Here is a 26,838-nt window from a genome sequence, read left to right as displayed (position 1 = left end):
CTGTGCATTTTATTTTTAAAATGAAAATTAATTCACAATAATATAATAATTAAATTTATTTATTTTGTTCCCATATCAATATTTAATAACAGGCTCATTATATGTGAAATCAAGTTTACTTAAAATTTTAATTATTTATAAAAAATTGAGAAATAGATTGATAAGAAAAATCATCAAAATTAATCTTGTCCTTTTTAATTTTTAACTATAAAGGAAAAAAGCGCTAAAAAGTACAAAGTCCATGAGAGGCTGCTGCATTTATTGGTGTTAAATGTTAAGTGGCATGATTTTTGTATTTATTCGTCCTATTTTATATATCGTTTGAAGTTTTAAGCGTTAGTTAACATTGTAGTTTGAAACATCATTCTTTTCAAAATTATATTTAAAATTTTTAAAATATAAAAATTAAAACATTTAATAAAAATAAATTTATTTTATCACTTTCAATGAACTTTTCGGCATTAGTTATATGAACACAGTGAAAATATTATTTTTTCAAAATGTAACATAAAATTTAATCGGTTTACAAATTTTATAATTGATTTGTTTCAATTGTATTTTTTCTTTAGTTTTCTCAAAAATAAATAAGCAAAAAACATGGAAAATTCTACCAGAGAAATCTAGGAAAAATTTAAAGCTTTTATGTATTAATTATTTTTTGCTTTTTACAACGAGCTGGCGTATATTTTTCATTTTCAATCCATTGTCAACCCCCACGACCCACACCATACGCGTCTCCCCTGGGGGCTTTTAGGGCTTAGAGAATAATACGGTAGGTAATTGCAGCAAAAACGCAACACAGCAACCCTCGCACAACAAAACACGAAGGAAGGGTCTCTGTAAGCCCCAATCATTGTAAAAACTCAGTCAGGTAAATAAACTCACCTGTGGCTGGTGAAGCAGTGCTTTGTAGCGCTCAGGTGGAAGGAATTCGAGTCACGTCGCGGTCGCAGGTAGGGAGAGAGAGGCTGTCGAAGGCAGCAGCAGCAAAAACGCAGCCGAGCTTTCAGTGCTAGAGTTGTGAGGCTGACGAGTGGCGGAGCACGTCGCAAAATCTATCGAATTCAAGTGCGTCGGAAAGGCGGAAAATCATGCCGTGCTCCGCGATAACCCTGTCCCTGGCCACGATCACGGCTATTGTGTCCGTGGCCATGCTGGCCATCGCCTTTTCCACGGATAACTGGCTCTCCTACGAGGTCAAGAGGTCCAACATCTTGGTGAGTGCCGCGACGCCATCACACGGCCTCTCTGCTCTGCACAGAGTGAGAGGAACAAAAAAATTCAAATTTCCTTCGTTTTTAAATTCAATCGCTTTTTATGTTTAAAATTGGCGTTTACTTATATAGATTTATTTACTATATAAACTGAAAAAATTTTGATTCTCATACAAAAATTATAACTGTGAGGTTGCTCCAGGCTCAGGGCGGTACAGGTGCTTGCACCTGACGCTGGCAGGAAATTCCAGAAATTTATTAATTGTTCAGCTCCAGATAGTTATGCTGTTAAAATGAAACAAAAAAATGTTTAAAACATAATTTTTTATTAAGTAGAGAACTTTCAAAATCAAAATAGATAATTATTTAAATTGAAAAAAAAACAGCTATTTTGAATTTAATTTTTACTTATAAATTTATACTTTAATAATTTGTTAATTTAATCGATATTTTTTAATCAATTTAAAGCTTGAAGCATTTATCGTGAATAAAATCATTTTAATCAAATAGCAAAATGTTTGCAATTTTGATTGTTGCAATTATATACAGTGTGTGACTTTTAACAAAACTTTAGCTATGACGCGAAGAAACAAATAACGAGCTGCGCCCTTTTGCGGCCCAATCATTCCGTCATCGAAACTGGCACGATTTTCCGGTTCGCGAGCCATCAACAATAATTGAATAATTACTCGCACACCAAAAGCAATCGACTCTTCCTTCTACTGTAAAGTAAACCACGGTCCTGTTACGAGGCAAAACTATTTCATGTATAAATATGACAGCTGTTTATTTTTGATTAGGAGTAATTTCGTCCACGGGTAATTTCCCTTCGACCCGAGGCGACGAAATCAGGTGATATTTTTTAAGGGTTCCTATCAGTTGTTCTAATTAAAATTCCATTGCACAATTCATAGAATGATATTAATTAAAACAATCTTAGATATTATTGCTGCATTTTAATAAATAAAAGTCACATATATATTATTTAAATTTTTTTATCTAAGATCCAAGTTATGAGGCTTTTTAAATAATTTAAAAAAAAGTTTTTATAACTTTGATAGACAATAAAAATTTAAATTTAGTGAAAACAAACTCATTCTGTTTATTGTAAAGAAAATTTGCTGATGATGGTTTTCGGAATAAACAAATTTAGAATTTAATCTAGAAAATATATTAACAAAATTCATGCAAAACCTAATGCACGTTTTTGTCCGCTTGCCTTGCGTCACCAAAGTGTCAGATGGTGCAGTCGGGCAACAAAGCTGCTGCTTTATTTATCATTCACCGCTGGATAAAATCGCAGCCAGCCGACAATTGTGTATGTAATTGTCCCGTTAAAGCACTCCCATAGTTGTCGGGCTCACGCGCGCGTGTGATGTTAAAAGTCCAAAAGCAACAAGAAGAAGAAGTGCATAGGCATCCGGGTTAGCTTAATTTGCAAGCGTCACCTTCTAGCTGTTCCTTTTTGAAGTAATTCAGGTCTACTTGCCGTACTCGGCGGGTGCATAAAAATTATTTTCTGCACTTGGAACGACAAAGAAAGATTGACACGCCCGCGTCGCGCACGTTAGGCGCATGACATAATCATCAGTATGCGAACGCGGTGATTAATAAACAGGTTCTCCAACGGTTTGCCGCGAAGTTATTCAGTTTGCAAAGCAGGAAAGGTGACTAAGGGTGATTTATTTGTAATTATTACGCAAACGCACCCGCTCCGAGTTTTAATTTCGCAGTCCTAATTCATATTATTTTTGGTGAATAAAAAGTAGCTTTTCGTTGTGCAGGGATTTTTATTTTCTTATTAATATTTCATTTTATTTCCCCATTCTTGTGTTTGTAAAATATAGAAAAAAACTGAGGAGAAGATTTACTGAAATCTTAAATGTTAATGAAAATATTTAAATAAAAGTATAATTATAATAAACATATATTATAAAAATCAAGTTTTGTTTTAAATACTTTCTTATATTAAATAATTATTTTATATTTTTATGTTTTAATTTATTTAATGTTTACCAAACAATAAGCATTTATTAAAATATACCTCTGTAAATTATTATTGCTCTGTAATTCTTCAATTTATGAGTATAAATTATTTTTTAATATTTAAAAAACCATCAAGTTGTGTAACTTAATGTTTAAAGATTATATAAATCAATGAATTTTTCCGTCATTTTGTTGCACATTTATTTATTTATTTAATTATTAAAGATGATTATTTCCGTTTTTATTCACCCATAGTAAGTTAAGTAAGACAAAACTATTAGAAATACAATAATTTCTGATGGTTATATCAATTAGCATTCTTCAGCTCACTTCATCCTGTTAAAATTTTTTGTGAAAATTATTTCAGGCACTAAAAAGAAGCCCCTATTCGTGATCCAAATTGGCCCCCACTTTTGTTACATGATCTCCTGCACAGGTCTTCTTTTTAAAGTTATGCGTCAAAATATAGCTTTCCGCGCCGATTAGCATTTTAAATTAACGTCCTGAAGGCGAATTATTTATTGCCCGGCACTTCTTCTCCAACTCAAGGTTGGCCATTTTTTCGGCGGAACAATGATCATGCAGATCCGCGGCAGCAGATAAGAAAAAGAAAAACCAAACTGGAATAAATCTCAGTGAAGCGTAATTCATGACCATCAATCATGGCGGCCAACACAAAAGAAGCAAATCATTACGCTTCCGCTTAATCTCCTCCTAATCTGCATTCATAGCTTGATGGGCAGCTCATTCCAAGCTAATTAAAACTAGGCTGACGCTCCGGGGAATCAACTGACGAGGAAAGTTGTTTTACTTTGGGTGTGAAAAGGTTATTTGAAAGTATAAAATTCATTTGAAATCAAATTTATTTCCAAATGGAAACAGTAAATGACTCAATATTTTAAAGACCTTCATTTTTTATTAATAATTCCACAGAATTTTTTATTTTTAAATATTTTTTTTTTGTAAAATAATTTAGAAGGATTATTTTCCATTTCTTTGGCACGAAGGACCTGTGTTGGAATTTTTACAACCAATGCCTTTAGGAGAGTTTGAAGGTGTTCAACTCTCTGGGCTATGCAATTATTGTTACATACATTAACGCGCAGCTCACGCACTGCCCCCCTCGTTGCTGTAAGGAAGGTGTGATGCAAAAAACGAAACTCGCGATCTCGGTGCCAAAATTCCGAAACGCGGAACCGCACTCGTCGCAATACTAATCCGAGTTACAGTCAATCTCGATTTCTACTCGGCGCACTCCAATTGTATGCTAATTGCGGCAAATCCGAGTGCGCGCGGCCAACAAACATTTCACTTTTTAGCATCTCTCAGCACCAATTTAAATATTTACCGAGCATGACTGACGCGCGCGATTTTCTGGCTCGCGTGCACATTTCGCTTCCTATGCGCCAGCGAGGTTTTCGGTTTCGTCTCGTAATGGAATTTTTTTCCCTTCTTCTTTTATTATTTTTAGTTGTGGGATTTCGTCACTGCCATACAGTTGGCGAGATTATTAATTTAGATTTGGCCGCACCGGAATTGCTGAGGCGAGAAAAGTAACTGTGTTGTTGTTGATGCCGGGAAACAGAAACGGCGGCTCGTAATCACTGCAGTGTGGCTTCCCAGGCGGCCGCCGAAATGCATTCCTTTCTGCCGACTTCATTATTATTTGCTTTATTTTCTTATCCGCCTCACAGATGCGATTGGAATCGACTCGGTTTCGTCTCGGCCCGTCTGGTGCCATACAAAAATAATAACGCTCTCCGGTCTTATTTACTGTGCTGATTTTTACTTTGCTTTGATAGTAAAAAGGCTTAAAATAGTGTCTTAACAAAATTTAGTATGGCAAAAAAAAAAAAAATATTTAAACTTTTATAATTAGAAACATTGAACCATCTAACTTATCAATTAATTTTGTTCTCACTCAGATTTATGCAAAATAATGTGCAATAAGAAAATTAAGTTATTTTTTAATGACTTTGAGAATTAAAAATACTTTAATATATCACTTTCTTTTTTTTTTTTTACCGAGATCCGACACATTTGCTTCAATTTTTAGCATAGACTGAATTAGAGGAAATGAAAGAATTATACTTAAAAAATTTATTCCGAAGGCATTTCGTTTCAACGTGTTTTGCTTCCGCCAACACTTTTTGCAGAATTTAGAAAATAAACTCGGTTTTTTGGTGCTAACTATCTTACATACCAAAGAGAAATGGTCCACTTTAGTACATAAATTATATATCTCAAAGTATTTATCCGGAATCGGATTAATTTTTAAATTTTAAAGCGATAGAATCCTGGTTTTTTAATTAGAAACGGAAAAAGTTTATTGTATTTTTAAAATTAAGTATAATCGAATAATATTGGGAAAAAAATAATTATATATTTAAGAAATTCATAAATATCCAGAATAGTGGAAGATTTTGAGAAACTTAAGTTTTTTTCTCCAAAAAGCTCTTTGCAGATTTTAACACGCTGCTGCATGTTTAAGAGGTTCATGGATCCTGTTCTAAATTTCGTGGATGTATCACGGCGGTGCCAATGATTATGTTTGACAATGAGCTGGCTGGCTCCTATTGTTTTACATGCGTATTTTGACACGCCTTTTGCCAACACATTCAAACCCACCGAGCTTCAATATTTTCCTACACGCTTGAGCTTCTGCGGTAATTTTCAAAAGCCGCCCACCTTGCATTATTTCATCGTTACCTTCGGTACACAAAGGCTCGGTCTGAAATAATAAAAACATCAACGACCAAACACACAAAAACCAACCTTGAACGCGCTCTTTCTTTTTCTTGGCCCAGGTCGAAAATTCACTTTCGTGCAGTGGACCCAGATTGTCGCGCGACTGATGAATCGTTTCGCTGCGAAGAAAGCTAGAAAAACGAGGCTTCGAGGTGAAAAAATACAAAACCAAGGCGCACGCACGGATTCACCGCGATCAAGTGTGGCGACTCGATTCTGCACAGGGAAATCGCGCGATCCTTGCGGCGGACACCTACTTTACACACGCAGGAAAATTTATTATAATTTAATGAACTTCGTAGCGTGTGCGCGTCTGAAGATTTTCCCAAGTGCCACTTCTCCTGCCACCAGTCGCCTTCTGTATTATCTCCGATTTTTAATTCACGTTCTGGAATTAAGGACACGAGAATGTAATGAGTGCCTGTGCGTAATTATGGCTCATTTGGAATGCATGACTTTTGACGAGAGCTAATTTCATATGCGGCGTCAGTCGTCGTGGCGGCACAGATATTTGCATACAGTTAATTCAAATAAATATTTCCATAATCAAAATGGCTGCATTTTTAAACAAACAGCGGAAGGTTTTTCATTTGAAGAGCTGTCGTACAATTTTACAACTCATTACATTAATTTCTTGGAAGTAATTCTCCTTTTAATTTTGAAATGAAACGTTTTATATTTAGTTCGTGATGTTTCCTCGTGGGTAAATGCTTCCTTAAATTCACATTATTTGTCCTTCAACCTATAAACTTTCGCTCAACTCATAGTAAAAAGCAGTTTTTTTTTTATTACTAGCAACAATTTGACTTTGAGCTCAATTTCAATGGTACAAAAGTCCTAGCGTTTTTCTTTGCAAATCTGACAACCATGTCCAACGTAACTTGAAGTTGGCCTGGTATATATCAAATTCACGCTTGACCAAGATCAATTGTGGCCAGTTCACCAAATCAGACTCGGCACCAGTCGAGCGCATTCATCATCATTTTTTGTTGTTTAGAGAAAAGCCTCGGATGCTGCGCGAAAATAAGCGAATGCCGTTCCCACGACCACAAATAGCACTCGCTATGCAAACAGAGTAGAGTGTCAACCCTCGGTGCAGCTCTCCTTCCTCTCTTTCACCGCGTTTCTCTCCATACAAAAAGTCCTTGTGTGTTGCGATTTCACGCAATTTCCGCTAATAATTTGTACCTAGATTCTCAAGCAGTTGAAAGTTAATCAGAATTACTGCTGCTCTTATTTAAATATGGAGTCAAAATAATGCATTATCCAGATCTTTTGTCACTGCAATCATTAATTCTCAAATAAATTATCATTATCTTTGCTTAATTGTCCAAATTGTTTCATCACATTGTTAACATTCAATTTTTAGAAACAATTTATTTGAAAGAAAAAAATAATTGTAGGACAAAACGGCAGCTTTGACCGAGAAGAATAAATAATAATAAGCTTCACTAGCAGGAATTTGGCAAAACTTCCGAGATCAAAGGACGCTATATGTTGCAGTGAGCCGTGTTTAAAAAAAATTTGATTTAAGCTGATAGTGATTTATTCTTTAATATGAAATAAAATAAACTCACTTAAATAATTTATATTTTTATTAAACCTTATTATTTAATTAAAAAAAAAAATAATAAACCATTTTTCCACAATATTATTATGGAAATATATTTATTTTTTCATTAAAACTAATTATATATATATTTTTTTTAAATTGTTTTAATAAAATATAGAAAGAATAATATTATTTTTGAAGTATTTCATGGCACGAATAAACTAACTAATAAAAGACCAAGTAAATAAATAAATAATAGACTGTGCTCTGCAAGAAAACTAAAGATATTGTAGTGGATAAAGTTAAGATTAAATTGGTAGGTGGGATTTGTTTTCGTTGACTTAATAAAATTTGAAAATATTGGACAATCATTCATAATTAATGCAATAACTGAAAAAAATTATTATTTTTACAGAAATATGCTGCTGAAAAGGGTGACCAGAGTGCCTTGGTGGACAGCATGAACACGCAGTACTTCTACTACACGCGCACCAAGGGTCTCTTCCGCATTTGCTACCCTAAGGAACGCCCTCCCACAGGTGAGTCCACATCCCACTGAAATCGGATGCACGTTTCCGGTGCAAACTTTAGGATTTAGCGTTAGGTCGTTCTCGTCGATTGACCCGCTAGAATAACTATTTGACTTTTTGTCCCCCGGGCCTTAATTTCTCGGCGCTGTTGACCGAGGCGGCCCCAATTCGCGGCCATCCAAAAGGTGGCTGGCCGGTTTAATGGCCACGGTGAGAATAAATTATGTTGCAAAATTGGAGAGAATGAGAGAAAGAGAGGAGGCATCGTTGATCGCAGTAATGGTTATAATAGCACACATTCTGCCGGAAAGGAATCAAGTTAGAGCTCAAAAAATGCTGTGATGGTCGAAAAAATAAACAAACAAAGGTCTAATCTAGATTTGTAAGGCCACTTATTACAAAACGCGTGGTAAATGTAGCGTCCTGCCGCATATTTACGCAAACAAGAGAGCTGAGATGAAAAATTATGGACATAATTTAGGCTCTTCCTTCCTGTTTTTCAAATTGGGAGTCAATTTATTCCCCTACTGAATTAAGGTAGATTTAGATGGAATAATTTTTTATTTGGTATCTAAAATTTATGGGATATAATAAATTAAATATTCTTTTAAATCAAAATTTGATGTGGAAAGTGTAAAAAAATCAACCGTTAAAATGGTGCGGAATTGAAAAAGGAAGTTTCACAAAGATTTGATTGCCACAAATTCAAATAATTTATGGTTACAGATTTTTTCCATGACGCATAATGTCTGTAATTTTGCTGCCCAATCACCCAAAGAGTTGCGCGAGAACTAATTCACTGACATGAAATTCGTTTCAAGACAATAAATCAAAAGTGCGATTAAGACTTCACGGAATTAAAAATTAATACTATTGCAAAACTGAAAGGGCGATGGCGTTTGTCATGCTTTTCTGGTTATTTGGGGCTGATCGTCCCGCGAGATTAGACGCGTGAGTTACACAATTTTTGCGTTTTGCGCAAAGGTTATCAATCAGGAGCAAACGCTTTTCTAATAACGTTTTGCGGTAGGCTCCGTTTTCCTTATGCAAGAGAGGTGCAGAACAGCTAAGCGCGGATTTGGCTTGAATTTTATTACACATGGCGCGTTTGACCCGCGGTGTTGAAGAATGTGGCTCTTGGATATTAATTCCCGTTACGTCTTCCTTACCTCATCGCTAGTGTATATTTTAGCAGCGGCTGAAAAGCGCACCTCTTGCTGCCGCCTTTACCTTGTATTAGGACCCGCATATTTTGTATAATAATAATATTTAACTATGATTCGGAGGAGATTTGAAGAGTAGGAAATTCCTAACAAGCAAAATAATTACTTTAATGAACTTGCATTGCATTTTTATTCAATTTCAGTTTATTTTACAATATTTACTAACAAGCTAACTCACAAAAGCTAAGATTACAGTTAAAAATATACACTATTTCATTAAAATATATAATATATTCAATAAAAAATAACGTATATTTATAAAGCAGAAATTGAGTATGAGAAATTTCACTGATGGCGCTAATGATTTTATAAATAATAAAAATAAATTAAATACTTCTAGTATATCTAAAATAATATAATATTAAATATTCTTGTAAGTTGTTTCCACCAAAAATGTATTTTGAAATTTGTAAAAACTACAAGACAGACAAAAATTAAGAATAATCATAAATTTAACTTCCCTGATTCTAATTGTCATAAAAACTAAATAAATCTAAAGATATTTATTTTTACTTTTTTTCAACATTGAGAAAACGTGTTGAATCTATATTTTGGTGAAAATTTTTGCTGCTCTGATCTGCACTTTGCTTTGCCTCTCCTAATTGCAAGAGCCTTTTAAATCCGGTCCTCATTTTAAATATCTCGGCGCTTAAGACTTGACGATGATTGTATATTATGTGGAGAAGGCTCCCAAAAGCACGGCGGCGTGTAATTAAACTGGCCTTGAGAACCACCGCGTCACAAACCAGTTCTCGGCGAAGACGCTCCTCGGCCGAGAGCCGCGACGACGCTCCTCTTGCAGAAAGGAAGGTTTTTAATTTTCAGTATAAGAGAGAGCCGACAGACCAACCGACCGCTCAGATGGCACCGTTTGCCTTATGCATGCACTTTTCTGGGAACCAAAGCACAAACGAGCAATAGAAATCGGATGCATGTGTCAGTAGGACAAAACGAAAGAGCAGCGCAATTATTTCAATCATCTTCTCCTTTTCTAGCTCCTTTTCACTCAAAATTGTAAATTGTAATAAAAGCACCTAAGTGCAATTATTCTAATTTGCTAATTGGAGTGAAATTTAAGTACAAGTAGTGACGCGTGCACTTAATCGATTTATTCATCTCGCTTTTTGTTTCGGACGAATATAATTCATTATTTTATGCTTTGCAACGCACCAGTGAAAGTAAAATTGAGCGAACGGCTGCTCATTTTCGGCCAAGAGAGAGGAGCAGAATTTGTTATTATTTTTATGATTATGGTCTAACAATGAGGGCCGGTCCAAATCAAACGCCGAAAAAAGTGGAGCTGATTGAGCGATTGTTCTGCGGCTGCGATTTCGATATTTTGCCCCTCATTTCTTCATTTGGGCTCGTGATGGACCTGCAGCTCGTGACCCCTGGAGTTTGTGGCACATGGACCACTCCCTCATTCCATTCACTCGGCGAAAAGAATCGTTTGGTACACGCACGAGAGAGACACATGCACAGCACACACACACGCTAACAGGTTGATTGCGCTTTATCCGTGCCGCGCATTGATTGGAATTTTTGTTTGACAACAGCATGTGTATAGTGCCAAGATTTTCTGTTGGTTTGAAGTGCCACCTTAAAAAGTCGTTTTATAGTTTAGAAATTCTGCATTCGTGGTAAATAATTGTCTGACTATCAGGTAGTATTTTAATAAGTTTAGAATTTATTAATTTATTTCATTATTAGTTCCCAATATGTGCAATTTAATTGTATCGAATCAGTTACTAAAAACACAATGAAAATAATGATTGTTAATAATCTTGAAGGAATTCGCATGATTGCAGTAAGGTCAAAGTATAAATTTTCTTTTAAAATTTAAAAGATGTTAAGAAAAATAAGATCGAGTTACAATTTGGAATAACTAACTAGAGTGATGATTAAATATTTGAAAAAAAAAAATAATATTAACTATTTTAAGTAATGATTAAATCAATAAATTAAAAGCGTAAGTATTAATATTATGTTAACAAAAATATACATTCTGTTTGAATTTAGAAATATTAAATATTTTTGTTTCACTATTATTTTATAACTAAAAAACTATTGTTAAAAATGATATAGATTGTTAATAATCAATCATGTCTCACTACTTTGTTTTTGCATGTAGCCAATAATTAATTGTCAGTTGGAAATAGACCAAGAAATTAAAATATTTAAGTTTAAAACATCATTTTTTTGAATTTTTCAAACCTATTTCACCAAAAAAAAATTTGTCTTTTTTTTAATCAATGTTGAAATTCGAAGACTTTTTGTTTTTGCTATTTTGCTACAAATAATCAGTTGGCGAAAACTTGGTGTGGTCCCCTTGGCACGAAAAACCGTTCATTTGAATCGCCAGCTCGCGAACGCTTATATGGGAGCGAAATAAATGGAGTGCGAGAAGAAGCACCACTTGAGTCTCCGAGAGTGTTTGGGAAACAAACCAAGAGAAAGAAAGCGTCAGCACTCTCGTGCATATTTTTTTTTCACTGCTACCGTGGCCACTGGTGTGCAGAGCAAAATTAAACGCTCCATTAAAATAATTTGAGAGCAGCGTATAAAAATTCGGGTTTTACTTTCATGCAAAAAGAGAAACACACACACATGCTGTGTAATATGAATGCATCTCGGTTTCTCGCTTTGATGGCTTTTTCGACGAAATTAGCAGGGGATGTGTACTTTTTATCGAACGTGAAATATTGTGCTGCCAGATTGAAACACCTGAGTTGCTTTTCTCGCCGCAGCACAAAGGTCTCTTTCTTTGCTCAGGCAAACAGGCTCGGCCATTGTTGTTTCGGAGAAGATGCGTGAGAAGATGCAGTTCAAAAAGCTGCCATTTATTGCAAGTCAGGCCCCTTTCTGTGTGACAAAGACGCTAATCTATTTTCTATTTAAGTGAAATTTCATTGCCAATTTAGACCTCACAAATTTCTATGCCATTTACAATAGACTTTTAGAGTAGAGTTAAATGAATTTCCTAAAAAAAAGACCTTTCTGTTTCTTTTATAAATGAAGGGAAAATTTGAAATTAAATAGAACTTTCTTCTAAAAAATCTTTTAATAGCTCCATTTATCGCCAACTTCATGTACGTTAGAAAAAGTACTTTAGCTAATTTATTTTTTAGCTGTTGTACCTGAAAGTATTTTTAACACATTTTAAGTTAGAGATTCAAGTCCTTAGATGAAAGAGCTTCTTTTTTTAAACATGCCTACCAGCGAGCAATTTTTATCTCGTTAGCTCTTTCCTGTGATTTTCGTCCCCCTGCTTTTGTAGTGCGTCTTCTTTCATACCTGGCTGCAGCATCAATTGGGGTGGGAATTTATTTCTCTCCGCCTTCCCAAGAAACGTCAGGTGCTCTAATGACAAACACCACACCGGCCGGGTCATAAATTTTGGAATGTGTTGCAATGGACGGACGTGAAACGTCAATAAAAAGAGCAGGGGCAGCAGATGGATTTTTTCATCACCGCAGTCCAACCTTGAGACATCCGCGTCGATCCGTGGAAAATCCCGTCTTTTATTTGTTTAAATTGAGAAAAAGATGAAGATGTTCCTAAGGTCGATTCATACTTCACTATGCAAGGAGAAATAAAAATTTTAATTTGCTCACTTTTCTGTGAAGGTTTATGCATAAGCGAGAGTATTTAATTTTTAAATAAATCTGACCTTTTGCTACGAAGCTATTTTTTAAGTGGGAGAAAAAGCTGCAAATAATTGTGGATAGCTGTATTTTTTGAAGAGATAATAAAGTAATTGTTTTACGACTGGCAAGTTCAATATACTCAGCTGCTGTAAATCTAACAGGCTTCACATGAGATGAGTTGCAAAAATAATATTACTTTGACTTGCAAAGGAATTGTTCACCAAGTATGACATTCAAGCTCCTCAACAATTAACAAGAAGAGTTTTTTTTTATTATTATTAGGGGCCACGTTGACGTCGTAAAATTAGCAACTTCCTTTTTGTTTATTATTTTGCCCTTTCCTAGGCGTGCTTTTGAAATGCATTGCCGTGGTATTGACATTAAAAAAATGAATTAAAAAAGAATGGCGTGCATAATATAGACCCGAAGGTGAAATAACAAATGCTTTCGGCTTTGTTTGTTTTCATTTCATACGTTTCGTGCCTTGATGAGAACGTTGATTGTACTTGCAAAATGCAATCCTTCTAAACTTTTTTGCTGCTCAAGTGGAAAAGGAGGTGTAAAAAAAGCAAATGTGTGTGTGTATTAGATAGCGCGTGCTGAGCGAAAAACGGTATTCCTCATATTGAGATTTTTATTGCTCATCAGCAGTTTCTTACTGTATCTGGTAAAAACATTTCTGTAAAGATTTGACAAAATAATACATAAATACGTTTTTCTGAAAGAAAAATAATGATCTAATAATAATAATTTTCAATGTTTAAGTCATTCATTCATTAGGATTTCATTTGAAACTTGAGGAATTAATAATCCCATCTATTTTTGCCCTTTAATATTCTTAGTTTGGATGGATAGATCCTTACAAGCTGGTTTTGGTATTCAAAACCTTATCGGACTCTCTTAAAATATCACATGCACCATTCATCTTATTTAAATTCTTTATTCTTTTCAACGAATTATTCAGAAATCGTCCCTCACCTGAATATTTAAATGCAATCAGACCAATTAATTGCTTCACTTCACTTCAGAGCAGAAATTAATTTCCGAATTTCCATAAATTTTACATAATTTCTCTCATGCTTATGGCAATTATTATAGAGAAATTGCGCCAAAGTGCGTGAAAGGCGGTGCGAGGATCTTGAATGAGATTAAAATAAATAATTAAGTTGCTCCGCTGCGAGGTGTGTGTCAATTAGGAGCTGAATAAATGAATAAAAACACAGTTGTTGCAAGAAAACCGCACACTGCTGCACCATATTTACGCACACAATGTAAAAAAAATACGGAATCGCGAGCTGCTCTCCAGTTTATTGCACTTCACCGTCTGATAAGCACCGAAAAGAGAAGCACGCCGCGTCCATCGCCGGCCGCCGTCGACACTCGCGGTGCGCAATTAACAAATTAATGCTTTGTGCCGGCTGTACACTTCATACGCTCGAATGATCCTTTGGTGGTTCACGGTAGCTCTTTCTTATGCAACAAAACCTAGTGCGAGAGATGCACTAAATTGTGAAGAATGTTGCTCACAAATGCATTTATTATTCAGTAAGTGGCTTTTAATTTTAATTTAGCAGCAACGTTCCAGGTCATTTTAATGTATTTTCTTTTGTTATGTAATTTATTTTTTTGCGTAATTAATAAATTAGATTTTTGTAGATAAGTAAAGCTATACATTAAGATATTATAGAGACTAGGAATGTTATTTCCAAAAGTTAAATTTTATTTCTATAAATTTACATGTTCTTGTTCTGTTCCTTTTGAAAATTTAAATTTTTTGTTTTTCATTTCATATAAATTTTATTGCAAATGTTTTAAAATTGAATGAAAGACAAGAAATCTAAAATAATTTTAAATGATTAAAAAGCTTTTTTTATATCATAATCATTTAATTAATAAAAAATATGTATTTAATTTAAAAAAGTAAAATTTTTAAAAGGACAAGAATAATGATGTAAATACTATTTTATTTTCTTTACATTGCTTTTTGTTGCAAACCTTTCCAACAAAAAGTAGCATCTTTGCAAAAGTCTCTCAATTCATAAAATTTCATCACAACCCACCATGTTATATTTAATCAGCAGGTGGACGTTTTTACAGGGGTATATAAATTGCTCAAATGTTCAACAAGCGTTATGCTGCGATGATAGAAAGTGATAATTGTTGCTCTGCACACGAAACAACCTTCCGTAAATTATCTGCAATAGACCTGTTCGCACTTTGCGGCTTGGCGGAGGCGGATAAGAACATTAATTTCATTCGCTACTTTCAACCCATAATCTTTTTCATGACGGTTTTATCATTTTGTATGTAGACTGTAACATAATTAATTCTAAAGAAAGAATTAGTGCTTGAGCAATCTATAGCAGGAGGATTTGGGAGTTATTATGATTATTAAATTCAAAAAAATAATAAATTTTAGCGAGTATCCTCTTGAGAAACCAAATTAAGAAAAAATTCGCCCTAATGGAGACGGTGCGTTTCTCAACCATTTCCATTAATTCTCGGCACGTTGGCCCATCACTTTTGCGGTAAACATTAATAAACCTCTCTCGTCCAGCTCTCGACTAATTTTATTGCATTAATTAGCAATGCAAACAAAGTTGGTGACGTCACGTTTGGCGGGCTCGTGTGGTGGATCTCGTTAGTTATACCGCAGGGTGAAAGCTACTTTTTTGCATGCAGCATATTAAATACACTCCTCGTTGATGCATGTGTATCGAATAAAAGTAAAATTAAAGCCACTCACTCGTTGGCGCAGCGCCGGCTGGACAGACGAACGGACGATTCGTGAAAATAGAAAGCATTTGAAATTGGAGATGCATCTCGTTTGTAGAAAAGAGGAGCAACATCTGTGCGTCCGAGAAAAGGCAATGCTTTCTTTCTCTTTTTATATTTATCGTCCTTTTTCACGGGCACGCACGCCGGGAGATTTTTCTCTCTTCTGATTCAGTTTAAAAAGAAAGCATGGAAATCTTATATAAAATTCATGTAAAGCTCACTTTTTTCTGGTCCACTCCGCGACGAACGAGAAAAGATTCTCATTCTGTTATAATTCGCACTTTTTTTCCCAGTCTCACGTCTTCAAAAATTAACACAAAAGAATATAACGAAAGTTCATTGCTACCGCGAGAGGGAGTTTCTAATTCCGCGGCGCCAAAAAACGGTCGCGATCTTGTGACGAGGCTTAAAATTAGATAAGAGAGAAGCGTGCAAAATGCATTAATTCATTGTGCGCTCGCGACTTTATAAAGCTTGGCGTGAAATCGAAATCAGGTGCTATGTGGGCGATAGTGTCACTCAAGCTTTCAACTCGCGAAAAGCAGGTGAATGAGCCCTGATGTGTATGAAAATAAAATGATAAAAATTCACCAGGACGCAATGTAGTGACAAGGAAGAAAACTTGCGAAGTTTATCAGATGAAACTAAAGCTGCAGGTTGAGGCAAAAATTGTGAAGTGAGAAGTTTTAATTTAACGGTTCAAAATTATAAAATTACATTATTTTCATTCTTTTAGAACTCTGACATTTAAGACCTATTACTAATGAAATCTAAATTTGACAAGGGATAATTATTTATTTAAATGTTATTAAAAATATGCTTCACATGTTTAAAATAATTTTCAAAACCTGGAGTAATTTAATGAAGTTAAATAAAATTAATAATAATTTAAAATTCTGCTATTTGTTTTTTAAGTTGATTGACTCTAACAATAAGTTCATTTTGCCAGCTTCAAATTAAATTATTAAATTATTTCGTTTGATTTCGTTTTTTGTTTTAAGATTCTTTATCCTGTGCAATTTGCGATTGATATTTTATTTAAAGTTTTAAAATATAGAAAAATTGGTACTGCAGTTGCAATTAGATATAATTTTTACCCTAATTTTTTTTTAACAAATTAAGTAGAAATCTTGGTCCCCAGACAAAATCTAAATTCATCTAATAAATATGAGCTTTTCACTCTCTGCTACTTTTTCTCTTGCTTATTTTTCTCTCGGGTCATGAATGTTAAAAAAATTCCAAAAATTCTTTTCACTTTTATGAGAAATGTAGACAAAACTCCTAAATTAACGTGAGAGATAATCGGCCGTCACTCTCGCAGCTGCAAGAATTAATTTTGAAACCCGCGCCCGAATTGAGTATTCCAAGCATAATTCCTTTTGTTCTCGTCCACGTCGTGTGAGAATATTTCCCATAGCGCCTGCGGCATTTTTTAGGAGAATCAACGCCCCTAAAAGGTACACACAAAAAACCACAAGAGAGAATTCGCTTTTCGATTTCAAGCGAGAGAGGCACCTTAGAAATTATAAAAATCTCCTGGCTGAATCAATTTTGCGAAACCAAAAGAGATATTATCGACGCCTTGCACTTTTTGTCCTCGCAAACATCCGCCGCTCAATTCTCTTTCATATTTCAATGCACAGGCATTGAAGTCTCTCCGCCTCTGCATTTTGGTCGCAGGCCTTTTATTCCGAGAGCCGGCCGCTGGCGTTGCCTAATCGAGAAGGGGATTTAATAGGAAATGCGTGGACGTTCTTCGAAGGTTTCCATATTATTTTACGGCCATTGTTTGTCGTGCCTGGCGGCCGATTGGGTTGTGCTGCAGTGTCGCCGACGGAATTCATAATTCGTCACCACACGACACACCACAAAAACAATGCAGCGAATCGGTCGAGCATTAAAAAGCACCAAAGGACGCAGGAAACAATGAGAAGGAAGGCGCTTCATTAATGAAATCGTTAAAAATTAAATTGAGATTTAACAGTCGAGGTGAATTTTGTGAAAATTAAAACTGCTGCGATGAACCTCCCTGTCGAAAGAAGAAGAATTAGTGTTATTAAATTCATTTATGTCAACTAAGTTAAGAAAGTGTTAAATATTTCATTAAATTTTAAACTAAGAAATTTTACAAATAAAGTATATAAATATGCATACAATACTAAATTGTTAATAAATTTTATATTTAAAATCAACCAGGCGAAATGAAATTTTCTTTATAAATAAGCAATCAGAAAAAAGACAACCCTGATTAATATTTAATATTTTCATTTCTTTACGTCATTATTCTGAAATTTATTATTTTAAGTTCCTTTTTTGTCAGGCTTTACTAAAAGTATGTTAAACAAATTTATTTTGGTATTTTGCATCAATCGTCCCACTTTTCGTACAGCACGTGGTTTTGACCTTTGATTTGTTTGTTTCAGTCGAGACGTACCTGAGCCCCGTGGAGACGCACTGCATGAACGTCGACTACTTCATTCCCGACACCGACAACGTGACCAAGAACTACTCTGAGGAGGCTATGACTCGCCTACGTAAGTGGCCGCCGCCGCTTTTCTTTCTTTTCCTTCGACTGCTCTGCGTGATGCTCGCCATCGAGTGCGTTGTAGTGTTATAGCCCGCGGCTCGCGCAAAGTCAACGACACTAATCTGAATGCTGGCCGCGCTTTCTGCCACATCAACGCGCGCAATCATTTCGTCGCTAATGAATTATTCTTCTTTTCTACTTTTGTACACGGCGGAAAAAAATCGCACAAGAGATGCTTGATGAAGTTTGATTTCTATTGGCGTTGTTATATCGGGACCGGTTCCGTTACCTTTATTATATTATCTCTTATTGCACTAACTGCATTATTCTATATTTATTGATTTCTTTATCAATAAAGAGACCAAGCCTATTTACTATTAATTACCGATCCGGCCAGGTTTCCCCAATCTATATGCAAATAGGCCTAGAGCCATTTGAAAGTACCTCTGTTTATCAAAATACCAAAGCCCTCTCTATTACTTGTTGTTCATTTAGTGTTCCTATTATTATAATTACCTTTCACCTGCCTGCTCGAGAGAGCCTCGGCGATCGCAAGCAAAGTCAGTCTTGCACATGCACTCGCCGAGGCAGTGGTGTTGCTAAGTACTCAATAAAAGTATCCAAACAGAATCAGCGCCTTTTTGTGAGTTCGAATCATAACAGACTTTTTGGTGGCAGCGGTGGGATTCTAGGGTGTCAACGCTCGAGAGCTAACCCTGAAGAGAATCCTAAAGATCGTCTCGAACCACAGATTGTGCCTGTAACTCAGCGAAGGTAACCTGAGTTGTTTGGAGTACTTTTGGTACACAAGAGGAAGTGTGCAAAGTGGAGACAACGCTCGAGGGCTATCTCCGTGCAACACCTGCGTGTGCAAGTTAGTTTCCACGAACTGAGTTATAGATCGTGTTGAAGCGTGAACTCCGTGCTGAAGGAGTTTGGGTCGTGCAACTAGAAGACCGAGATCCTCGGCCACATCAATTCCCAATCGCAACTGAAGGATGTTCATCATCTCATCTGCCGAACAAGTTTGTTAGCAAGAGTCGCCTGAAGATCGAGGTCAAAGGTACCGGTGCTACATGCTGTTCGTTTTCTCCATACTCGTTCCGTAAGCAAACATTGACAATATGAATTTTGAGACAAATATATCTAAGGAAGAAAAGGCGCGCAAAAAGCTGCAGGCGCTCCTTAGAGCCAAAGCGCGCCATAAATCTGAGGAACTGGACGTAACAGAATTTTACGATGAAGCTGATGAGCTTGATATAGTTTCGAAGATAATGCATTTTGAAACCGAGGAACACGCTACTTTGTCCGTAGCGATCCGGAGGCGAGCGGTGCAGGCAGCGATCCGGATGCGAGCGGTGCAGGCAGCTCTCGAAGGAAAGGAACTGACCTTCTACGTTGAAGAGCGAGAGGGAAGAGTTATTCTTCATTTCGAGACCACAGAGAGAGAAGATCCTGAAGATAATTACACTCTCTCCCAGAGTGCAAATCAAGACCGAGAAGCAACAAAGGCTGCACGAATAGAAACTGCGAGACAGAACAGAGCTGCAAAGAGAGCTCGCAGAGCAGCGCGCAAGGAGACGCAGACGACTTCTGAACGAGAGGCTGCAGCACGAGAGGCTGCTGCGCGAAAAGCTGCTGCGCAAGAGGCTGCTACTCGAAGGGCTGCTGCACGAGAGGCAGCTGTACGAGAGGCGGCTGCGCGAGAGGCGGCTGCGAGAGAGGCTGCTGCGCAAGAAGTGGCTGCGCGAAAGGCTGCTGCGCGACAGACGGCTGCGAAAGAGGCTGCTGCGCAAGTTGCTGCTGCTCGAGAGGCAGCTGAGCGAATAGAAGCAGAGTCCATGGCAGTCCTACGGGAGATTTATGATAGGCGACACGCTGCTGCGCGAGAGGCTGCTGAAGCAGCTGCACGAGAGGCGGCTGCGCGAGAGGAGGCAGCGCGAAAGGAGGCTGCACGAGAGGAGGCTGCGCGAAAGGCTGCTGCGCGACAGGCGGCTGCGAAAGAGGCTGCTGCTGCCCGAGCGGCAGCTGAGCGAATAGAAGCTGAGTCCATGGCAGTCCTACGGGAGATTTATGATAGGCGAAACGCTGCTGCGCGAGAGGCTGCTGAACACAAGGCAGCTGCGCGAGAGGCGGCTGCGCGAGAGGAAGCTGAGGTGCGTCAAGCGGCTGCGCGAAAGGAAGCTGAGGCGCGTGAAGCTGCTGCGACTCGTGACGCTGCTGCCGCTGCGGCTCGAGAAGCTGCGCCTACAATGGTACAGAAGCCTGATGAACACTTGAAGCCTGCCAAGTATGAGAAAAGGGAAAAGGATGAGGCCGCTGTGTGTGAAGAGGTAGTCAGCATAAAGAAAAGGGTATGGAAAAGGAAAAAGGCAAGCAGAAAGAAAAAAGTACGCAAGAAAAATGTTAAGTGTCACCTTTCTAAATACGAGCAAGAGCCTGAAGAGGTGCAGCGAGAGCCAGAGGTTCTGTACAAACTAGAGGTGCAAAAAGAGCCAGAGGTTTGTGCTGAGATAAAGTCAAAAGAAGAGTCTGAGGCTCGCAACGAGCTGGAAGAGAAAGGAGAGACTGTAACGCAGCTCGTGGCGAAAGAAATTCCAAAGTTTCGAGACAAGCCTGCCGAACGAGAGAAGCCTGAGGCGCTAGAGGAGCTTAATACAAGAAAGACGATCAACGACTCTAGTGTACTTCTGTGTAGCAAAAGTGCAGCTGTTGTGCTGCAAGATGTTCCGGAAGGGACAACTGAAATGCTGCAAAAACCAGCAAACGGCGACCAGTTTGTGGCATTCAAAGATTCTGTGCAGATCAAAGAGCCCGTGATATTTGACAAAGCCAATGTCTTCAACGAGTTTCTTCAATCCGATGAACCTGTTTCTTCCAGAGTGTCACCTGATGCGTCCAACAAATCTGAGGTGTTCGACGAACCTGGCTCACCAGTGAGCGAAAATCCCGAAGTGAGTGACGAAATCAAATTATATGAACATTCCCGAATTGACAAACAAAAGTCTGCAGAGCTTAACAAAATACCTGCATTTGTTCTTGATGTAGTAAGTGAGAAATCTAAAAGCTTTGATTTTATTTCTTTTGCCGATACAAATATGTTAGCATGTGAAAACGAGAGAGGCTATGAGAATGTGTTAAGTCAAATTTTTGATACATTGATTGACAAATATTACTATTCTCCTGGTAGAAAGCTAGGGAAACTATTAACTGGTAAAGACAATGAAATGAGTGTTTCCGAAAGTGACCTTGCAAAACGCATACGCCGACAATTCAAAGATCCATCTAGCCGGCCTCCGCGATGGCGAATTAAATAACAATCAGTGGCTGACTGTGAACTGTGGTAAAAATGAAAAGAGAAAGTGAAATTTGCATACCTCCACCCCCTGACCGAAAACCGAAAATACTTCTCTCTGCGTCAAGTCATATCAAGTCAACTCGAAATCCGACTGAGTTTTAAGTTATCAAACAAACTTATGCATAATAACAATAGTGGTGAAAAAGTCGAGTGTTCGGTGCTCGTTAAGCAGAATTTATGTTGCGTGTGCCTTTTTTTTTTACCAAAAAACCAATTCGCCGATTCTAAATTACGGTGCGATACTTGCAAAGCTTGTGAAAATTATATGTAGTGCGCACTTCAAACAACCACCCGCATTTATTTACGTATTCTTGCCATTCTCCTGTATCCTATTCCCAGCCTGTACCAATACCAAGAATGAATATTCTATTTCAATTCCAAAAACAATCCACTCTTAAAATCTTCTCTTTACTCAGTTTTATATTCTTAAATTTTTCCTTTTTATATGCACTCTGAATGAAATGATATTATTGATTGTTTTAAAGAATTTAAACATTGGTTTTGGGATGTAATTAATTTTACTCGATATGCGTTATACCTTTCAAGTTTTTTTTTTATCTTGATATTCGTTCGCTATTTTGTTCACTATTTAAACCCTTTTTAGACATTATTAGTTATTACCTCTTGTTTTTTCTATTTTATAATCCGACCTAGAAATTTTTCTGAATTTTAAAAAAAAAATTCCTATTTCAGCTTTAGAATACTAAAAATTCCGATTCTTAATTAAAACCTACTGTAACCATATACCATCAAGAATTAACTGCAAACTTACAATGTTTTGACTTAAAAATGACCTATCCCTTTCGTTATTCCTAAATTGCATGACTCAAAATTTATCTGGTTTAATTTCTTAATTAAAATTTAATTTCCTAAGTGACCGCTGATGCTACACCTACCGCTACCTAACCTAAACTAAAAAAAAAGTATATGTATTGTTTCTTTATATAATATTGTTCATTTTAATTGTACTAATATTGGATTTCTTCTACAACACTAGCAACAAGTACATAACCAAAAAGAACACACAAATAGAGACACAATAAGCAAGAAGAATATTAATTTTTCCTTTGAAAATTATATTGATTGTAATCGTTTGTGCAATAATAGAAAGAATATAATTAACGGAAATCATATTTAGTAGAGCTGAATTCCATCTTCGAAAGTCTGAGGACAGACTTTCATCTTGCGCGTGGGGTGTTATATCGGGACCGGTTCCGTTACCTTTATTATATTATCTCTTATTGCACTAACTGCATTATTCTATATTTATTGATTTCTTTATCAATAAAGAGACCAAGCCTATTTACTATTAATTACCGATCCGGCCAGGTTTCCCCAATCTATATGCAAATAGGCCTAGAGCCATTTGAAAGTACCTCTGTTTATCAAAATACCAAAGCCCTCTCTATTACTTGTTGTTCATTTAGTGTTCCTATTATTATAATTACCTTTCACCTGCCTGCTCGAGAGAGCCTCGGCGATCGCAAGCAAAGTCAGTCTTGCACATGCACTCGCCGAGGCAGTGGTGTTGCTAAGTACTCAATAAAAGTATCCAAACAGAATCAGCGCCTTTTTGTGAGTTCGAATCATAACAGCGTCAAGAATATTTTTTACATTTATTTTGTTAGTTTTCATGTTTCAAAAATTTTTAGAAGTACTGTTAGAATCAAATTAGGATGACGAAAGGAAACCTCAAAATTATATTATCATTTCAGTGCCTTGAGTGGTATTTTTATAGGGATGATTTTTTTTATTGATGCATCGTTTTTCATTTCGAGAAGAATTGGAACTGATAAAAAGAGCGTTTCAGAAATTTATAATTTATAACAAATTTTTAATCAAAAAGTATAAACAAGACTAGCTTTTTTTTATTTTATCTCCTTTTTTTTAGAGAAAATTTTCAATCATTATAAATTTAGCTTTCCTTGATTATCAGCTTCTACCTAAATTCTGGTATGTTACTAGGAAATTAGGGCCGTGTCTGTATAAAAATTGAATTCCTTGTATTCAAGCTAGGATACAACAGAAACTAAATTAACATTGATTAAAACGAATCCATTGGACTTAGTTCATGACATAATGTAATATTTATATTTTTATTAATAAATTAAAATAAATATTAATCGTAGAATGTGATTAAGATAATAATCCAAAATAATAAACTAACTTACTGAAAAATTAAGAATGTAAAAATAAAAAAAAAATTGTATTTTAATTTTTTTTTTAAATAGAAAATAAAAATAAAATTAGTAAATTATTATAAAAATAATTATATATATTTTTTTTGCTAAAGTTTATTTTTTTGATTAGACATGGGCCGTGCAGTGATCGCCCTGTTCATCGTCTCATTCTTTGTGGTGTTCGTCGCGTTCTGGACCGGCGTGGCCGGCTGCTGGAGACGCTCCCCGGCCAACATCACAAGCACAGCCATCCTCATGCTGCTCGCAAGTAAGTTGTTGTTGTTGTTATAGTTGTGCATGTTATTGTATTGTGCACGCTTGCAAAATTGAGAAGCATTACCTCACTCGCGCGCAGTCATGCAAACTTGTCTCGCCGTAAATACGAAGCTCATGAGTCAGTGTGGGAAAATCGGCTCGCCACTCTTTCTGCACGATGTAAATTGTGGTCTGGCTAAGAAAGATAGATCGAGCCGAAGGTTGGGACGGATTCATTTTACATGGCTGTCGGCAAATTGCAGCATTTTATTTTTACACCGAAAATACAATGAAAATAATTTCGTGCGAAGGGAACTGGATTGCTATTTTCACATGTTAACTTTCTACTCGGGAATCGGAAACTAATTTTACTCTATTATTGTAGAGCTGAAGTTGATGAATAAAAACTAATAAATTGTAAAAAATTGCAGGTTTGTTGAGTGCCGGAGCGATGGGATTGTGGCACGGAGTGGAATATTATGAGAAGGAAAAGGTTGTCGGAGACGAGTACTATCAGCAGTGGAGCAACGTAAGAACAAATTTGATAAGAATTTCTGGTTGCAATTATTGCAGGAAAATATTCAATTATTTTGAAAGGGAAAAAATTATAAGGAAATTTGATGAGTTCTTTGGAGAATTTGATTGAAAATCATCAAATTTTTAGCTATTTTATTGATTTTTTTAAAATTGTTATTGAAGAACTTTTTAAAATTATAGATTATTTAAATAATAATAGTTTGGGGGATGAAATAACTTAAAACCCCATTTTTTAATACATATTCAAATACGTTCCCTTAAAATATACAAAAGAGAAACGATGAAATAATAATTTTTATATTCTCAATATGGAAAGAATTATTTAAAGTTTTCATTTCAAAACAAATATCACAGATTTCACTGAATATTATTAATAATCTAGATGCAACTTGAAACTTTATTTCCAGAACACAGCAGCAATTTAAATATTTATTTGAGCTAATCCAAGGCTGAATCGTGATAGAAACATTTGAAAAAGCTCAGCGATATTTTAGTAAATTTTTAACTTTGGGGCTTTTAGATTTTGCAAGAGAACACCCGGGTCAGCTACGACTGGTCGATGGTGCTGGCGTGGCTGAGCGTGGGTTTCTCGTTCATGTCCTCGTTGCTGTTGTTTGGGGCGACGTGCTGCCTGCGCTCAGAGCGCCAGGCCGAGCTGGACAAGAGCATTCAGTACATGATGCCAGGTTTGTGTTCTAGGCCCTGAGAGACAACACTGACATTTCCTATGACTGGTCCTTTATACTCGCTTGGCTGGGTGTGGGCTGGGCTCTGATCTCGGCCATCCTCTTCTCGGGGGCGGCCATCTGTTTGCGCGGGGAGCGTGACCGGGAAGAGGCTGCCAATATGCATTACCTCATGCCTGGTAAGGAGGGGGCACACAAATACACCTTCAACAAGTAGTCGGGGTGCCGTGGCGAAAAACCAGACACCCTGACTCATTCTGTCCCAGGAAAAGATAAAGGAGGTTTTTGAGATTGGCAATTCAAATTTATGTACTAAATTTTAGAAAATTAGTAATTAATCCAAAGATTTTTCTTTTCAAATTTATCTTAGAAATTATTGGCCATATTAAAACTGCCCAAATTTTCACCAAACCAACTTTAAACGTTAAGGTTAAAACACCCAAATTAAAACTTAAACCAATTACATTTAATTGAAACTGTGAAAAATTTATTTCAGATCAAATTTAAGTATAAATTTGATTTAATTTATTCAATTTAACAGTAAAACTGCTGCCAATCTCAACCAAACTTTATTTTTTCCAGCATGCTCTAAATCGCTTGCAGTCAGCTAGTTTACAAACATTTCAAAAAGATTGCTTTTAAATTGGCACAAAAATTTAAAAGCATCATAATTATTATTATTCAGAAAAATTAAAACTCTTCAACATTACTTTCTACTTTTTATTTTGCTTGTAAATGTGTGCTGGCGCATGTAATTCTTCCGTATTATTTTTTCTACAAATCAGCCAGGTTGCGTAGAGCCCAACTATAGACTTTTTTCATTATTTTTATTGTTTGTAATTGCTTCTTCTGTGCTCTATGCATCTGACCCTTTGCAGAAAATTGTGATAATCTTCTAAAAACGCGTTTCCCTTTCAGTCTACCCACAAAAGCAGCAGCAGTACGCCTATGGATACGCCTACCCTGGACCATATTATCACGGCGCTGCCTACGGCCCGTACGCCCAGTACTGATCAGAAAAACAGACGCAACATCGAGAATGATTTCTGCTCGACGATGAGTGACTGAAGAGAAAAGAGTGCATGTGACTCATATTTATACAGAACAAACTCCATGATCGATTTTTGCATAAATATTCGGTGCAGAAAAGCACAATTTTCGCGCCTGAGTATTATTTTCCAACTCTGGATTTTATCGAAAAAAGGAAAGAATGACGGAAGGCTTATTTTTTAGCCTATTTTAATTTAAGGAGTGCTCTTAGGATTATAAAAAAAGAAACAGTAATTCTGCGGTCGCATTTTGGCCGGTTTTATACGAAGTAATAAATAATTTGCTCTCATTTTTTTTTAAAGCTGATTGCCATTTTATCAAACACAAATTATGTATCAGCAGAAAGACATGACTGCTGACGAAACTCAGTATATTTTTTTTTCTCCAGATTATAGAGATAGGCTGAATGAACACTCTGTTGTACATAGATCAGTGATAGTGGTTACAGAATATCAACTTGAGTTTGCCAAACGCTTTTGTTTGATGTCTTATCAAATGAAGTGTACAAACAATTAATTATAAATTACAATAAAATCTTAAAGTTTATAGGATAAATAAATCGTGTTT

At 36.3% G+C, this 26,838-nt stretch overlaps 1 protein-coding gene across 2 annotated transcripts; it reads left to right on the top strand.

Moving 5' to 3' along the window:
* Window positions 1-993: 993 nt before the first annotated feature.
* On the top strand, window positions 994-26,830 carry LOC132197951 (transmembrane protein 235). Of its 2 annotated transcripts, none has more exons than XM_059621582.1 (7): window positions 994-1,217; window positions 7,916-8,039; window positions 18,102-18,212; window positions 23,874-24,011; window positions 24,430-24,527; window positions 25,235-25,400; window positions 26,140-26,830. In XM_059621582.1, exons 1-7 carry the CDS (start codon window positions 1,092-1,094, stop codon window positions 26,232-26,234), a joined length of 858 nt encoding a protein of 285 aa, XP_059477565.1. In that variant the 5' UTR covers window positions 994-1,091; the 3' UTR covers window positions 26,235-26,830. The 2 variants fall into 2 exon arrangements, with proteins under 2 accessions (XP_059477565.1, XP_059477566.1); XM_059621583.1 differs by lacking the exon at window positions 25,235-25,400 and adding an exon at window positions 25,056-25,221.
* Window positions 26,831-26,838: the final 8 nt, after the last annotated feature.

This window comes from Neocloeon triangulifer, unplaced genomic scaffold (assembly GCF_031216515.1).
Source record: "Neocloeon triangulifer isolate White Clay Creek 2 clone unplaced genomic scaffold, ASM3121651v1 ptg000012l, whole genome shotgun sequence".
Taxonomy (NCBI): Eukaryota; Metazoa; Arthropoda; class Insecta; order Ephemeroptera; family Baetidae; genus Neocloeon; species Neocloeon triangulifer.
The sequence above is the reverse complement of the archived record's forward strand: the minus strand, read 5'-3'. Positions and strand labels throughout refer to the sequence as shown.